Below are 4,230 nucleotides of genomic sequence, written 5' to 3'. Positions count from 1 at the left end.
CACACACACACACACACATGCGCGCGCGCACGCACGCACTTGGCCGATCAAGCATGAATTAGTTTATACAAAACGCTATTCAAATACTCGACATTCAATGATTAATCTTCCTTTTGAGTGCACACGTGTACCCTTTGTGGCTTCCGTTCGGGCCGAAATTTCGAAATCTCCAAGATATGGCGAGGCCATGAGAATGCGAGGCGAGGGTATTACTGTTGTGGCGACTCCACTCAAGCTAAGCGAGCCTCAGCAGTAGATAGTCCGCTGCTCTCTGCTGTGCGGGTTTCAGCGCGAACATGTACGCAAACGCGTCTTTTGATTTCAACCAATCAGCGCCGACGTAAATGACGTCACACACGACAACAGCAAAGCTAAGTTAGCCGAGACGACACTATGTCGGACGGACACGATTTTCTGCCAATCTGTGTTTTTCCCTTTTTGGCCAAATATATTTTTTACTACAACTGTCTTGTTGACGGCGTCTTTTATTCGTTACACTGGGGTTTAGCGGGTGTGTTTATAAAGAGACGAAAATTGTTTGGGGACTATCCCCCACGTTCTAGTTGAGATGGTATAACCCAAGAGGCAAAATGACGCTTGCTACTGTTGTTGCGAGTTGCCATTCGTTCTACTAAACCATTAGTCAAACGCCATCATGCCTTCTGTCGTTATTACACAAACAAAAATGTCTTTACTGTTACTAGTGTTCGTGCCTCAATGTGGCTACGCTCGTGAAAGCAATACAACGAACTCAAACGCGTCTTCGTTCAATGTTGTCAACAAATATCCGGATTATGCAAATTTTCCTCAATTCTCCGGAGAAATTTTCATAAAAATTTGAAAAACCCGGAATTCCGGGAAAATACGGAGGACTTTCATCTCTGAATAGCATTTGATGCAACGGGTAAACTTGGGAACTACAGTACAATACTTTGTTTCATAACAGGCCAACCAAAGTTACAAAAATCTATATTTTTTTGCATTGTAGGCATACTGTAGTTATTTCAGCCTGATCGAGTCCGTTTCTGGGACCTTGGCTGTTGTGGTAACATAAAACAACAAAGGGCCACATCAACGTTTGGGGTGGGAAGGTGCTTAAATGACGACTTGAATGTCTACATACGGAGTTGTAAGTCATACCTTAGTTTCAGTCATCCCCGCCGTGCTCTGGTCAGAGGTATAGAATAAATTACATGTTATTTCATTAAGGAGCATTGTTTCCTCCACCTGTTGAATAATCAAGAGGAATTGTAAAGTTGAAATCAAGAAAATGGAGCAGGCCAACATAAAATGTCAGACTGAAGACGGTTAACAAAAATATGATGCGAGATGGCAAACAGGACAAGAACCACAATTTCAATGGCAACTCACTCAACCATAGTTGTGAGAGAGAATTGCATTTGGGTTTTCCAGAGTATATATATTCAGTGCCTCTTCTTGTTTTTTTTTTTCCTCATAATTTCCCCACTTTACCCCTTTCATGCACCCTGTAACCTGATAACATGATAAGCTGTCCACAGCAGTAACTGCTCTCCCTGAAAGGGTTAATATTTACCAAATAAGTGTTGCTATCAAACAAAGATAACTCAAAATAAGCTGATGTTTTTTTTGGGTTTTTTTGGTTTTTTTTAGTCATTGTATTTCTCAGTGGGGTGGGGGGGAAACTATTTGAAGCTATTTGGCCCTGTGTGAAAAAGTACTTTCTCCCACTAATTCTGACATTTGGTTGGACCAATGGACACAGTGGTCCTTCTTTTCGTTTGAATAGCTGTGGGGATTCAACAAGGAGGTGATCCAGTGGGCGACTGGTTAGCGCGTCGGCCTCACAGTGCAGAGCTGCAGGGTTTGAATCCGGCTCCGGCCTTCCTGTGTGGAGTTTGCATGCTCTCCCCATGTCTGTGTGGGTTTTCTCTGGGTACTTCGGTTTCCTCCCACATTCCAAAGACATGCGTGGCAGATTAATGGAACACACAAAATTGTCCCTAGGTGTGAATGTGAGCATAGATGGGTGTTCATCTGTGTGTGCCCTGCGATTGACTGGCAACCGGTTCAGGGTGTCCCCCGCCTACTGCCCGGAGACAGCTGGGATAGGACAAACACCCACATCCACACCATCACTGAGTGGGAACCAATCCCACGCTGCCCGGACTACTGCACTACATGGGCGACTCTAGTATTAATTTTGCTTTCAAAAAATATATATGGCGTATTCGTCATATTTTGCAAGACAAAAGTAAGGTCACCCACAATTTTCAAACGACTGTTTATCCATTCTTCTTCTGTAGCAGTGCACAGAAGGTGCGAAATGTAATACATTTAAAATCAACTCAAAAGATCATGCATGATATGAACCCTTTCAGGGACAGTGGTTACTACAGTGGACAGCTTTTTGGTTCATTTTATATGATAAGACGAGGTCTCAGAGGTCCCCCCCCCCAAAGCATTTTGGTTTTTATTTTATATAAATGAAAATATTTTAAATGGTCCGTTTTGTTATTTCATAAACTATAGTAACTGTCATGTTCTGTCTTGATTGTGTTCCAGCTCCAGCTGGAGTGAAGGGTGTTTCCCTCCAGTTAGTGCACCTGCGCCTCGTTTCCTCATCAGCCTGGCTTTGCATTTCAAGACTCTGACTTCTGCTTCTCTTTGTCGGATTATTGACCTTGCTCACTGTTGCGCTTCAAGTGTCATTTTCTAGACCTCTTGATCTTGTTCATAGTCGCTCTTGTTTTCGTAGTTCCTTGTTTTGTAAGTATTTTCCTCATTAAGTTATTTGTTTTTCATTTTGGTTTCACATATTTGGACTCTTGTCATTTCATTTGTGTAGTTCTCGGTAAGCTTCAGTACCTTGCCTTTTGCAAGTGCTTTTTGTTTATGCGTTGTCTTTCCTGGTACTTTGTGACCAGTGATTTCAGTTTTTAACTTTGAATTTTGGAATCCGAAAACATTATTCAGTTCGGACCTGAACCTTACAGTAACCATGATTTGTGAGTGTTTGAAATGCAAGGGGCCTCTTCCCGATTGTTTTAGGGATCGTGTTTGTGGTAAGTTGATGGTTTTAACTATTATCATAGGCGATTAAAATGACTATTTGACGCTCAGATAATGGATGGAAGAGTTGAGGATAGCTTGGGGCTGTGGAATTGTAGGATGGAAAGTGTTGGAGAACAGCGGAGATTAGCAAACGACAATTTTGGCAAAGGAGCGAGGAGAATCTCTCACCAAGAATTTCCGCTTCTGCTTCCAGTAATTTCCTTGAGCATTTGTGGCCATATGGGCGTCAGTAGTCATACGAATGAGATGCCACTCGTTATCGGAGGGCTCGTGTTGATCCATCGCTGTTTTTTGTAGCTCCTCCTTGCGGCGACGCTGCCGGTTTTCCTCAATCAGCTTACGCTTGGCGAGCCGCTTGCTCTCATCCAACACCACTTGTGGGTTTCGAGGGCAGTGGGTGGTGCGGAGGGGGTAAGATAAAAAGAAAACTTGAGTGAATTAACTGAAGTGAAAGGTTTGAACAGCTTAATGACAGATCTCATGATGCTAGGCTATTACTGCTTCCTGTTGCAGATAAGTGCGCTGGCTAATTTATGTCTTGACTTACAGTCTGTAGCCATTCCAACCGCTATACATTTCTTGAAGCGACAATCCTGGCACTGGTTTCTGGTCACCTTGTCTATGGCACATCTTCCCTCGTACTTACAAGCATAGGTTTGCCTGAGGTCTTTTTGTATTGTCCGCCTGAAGAAGCCCTAGACATGAAATGGCGCCACATATGTTCACAGATTCTTCCATTTGCTTCGACAATCCAATCAGGGACTTGTTTGTTACCTTACAACCTTCACAGGTGATACAGCGATAGTGATAGCCCGTAGCTTTGTCCCCACACACTACACAGAGCTCATCTTTGTCCAGGTAACTTGGTATGTACCCTGGGAGAGAAGAAAATAATTGCCATTGTTGATCAAAACAGAGTAACAATGACATGTCTAGAAAATTCCCTCACATTTTCAATGTGACTGCTGACTCTTGCAAGGTGGAAAGCTGACTGTGCCGAACGTTTAAGTTGAAGTTTTGAAACGACCAAATAATGTGAAAAAAAATGTGGTTGTGATAAATTGAACAGTTTAAAGTTGGAACAGTTTGAACCAGTTAAAAGAAAAACAAATGTAGAAATTAGAGGGGGGAAAAAAAATTGTAATTTTTGATTTTATTTTTTAATTTAAAAAATTG

The 4,230-nt window shown here is 42.4% G+C and overlaps 1 protein-coding gene across 1 annotated transcript in view; it reads right to left on the bottom strand.

Moving 5' to 3' along the window:
* LOC109518279 (thyroid hormone receptor beta-like) overlaps nucleotides 1-3,929 on the bottom strand; it is a gene marked incomplete at its 5' end in the record, with an annotated part of 15,663 nt that extends 11,734 nt beyond the window's left edge. Inside the window, 4 exons of the mRNA XM_019874030.1 lie at nucleotides 1,141-1,227; nucleotides 3,223-3,428; nucleotides 3,602-3,749; nucleotides 3,829-3,929. Coding sequence (XP_019729589.1) covers nucleotides 1,141-1,227; nucleotides 3,223-3,428; nucleotides 3,602-3,749; nucleotides 3,829-3,929 — 542 coding nt within the window. The remainder of the gene's footprint in view (nucleotides 1-1,140; nucleotides 1,228-3,222; nucleotides 3,429-3,601; nucleotides 3,750-3,828) is intronic.
* Nucleotides 3,930-4,230: the final 301 nt, after the last annotated feature.

This window comes from Hippocampus comes, unplaced genomic scaffold (assembly GCF_001891065.2).
Source record: "Hippocampus comes isolate QL1 unplaced genomic scaffold, H_comes_QL1_v1.1 scaffold531, whole genome shotgun sequence".
Taxonomy (NCBI): Eukaryota; Metazoa; Chordata; class Actinopteri; order Syngnathiformes; family Syngnathidae; genus Hippocampus; species Hippocampus comes.
This window is presented reverse-complemented; position numbering and strand designations above follow the sequence as displayed.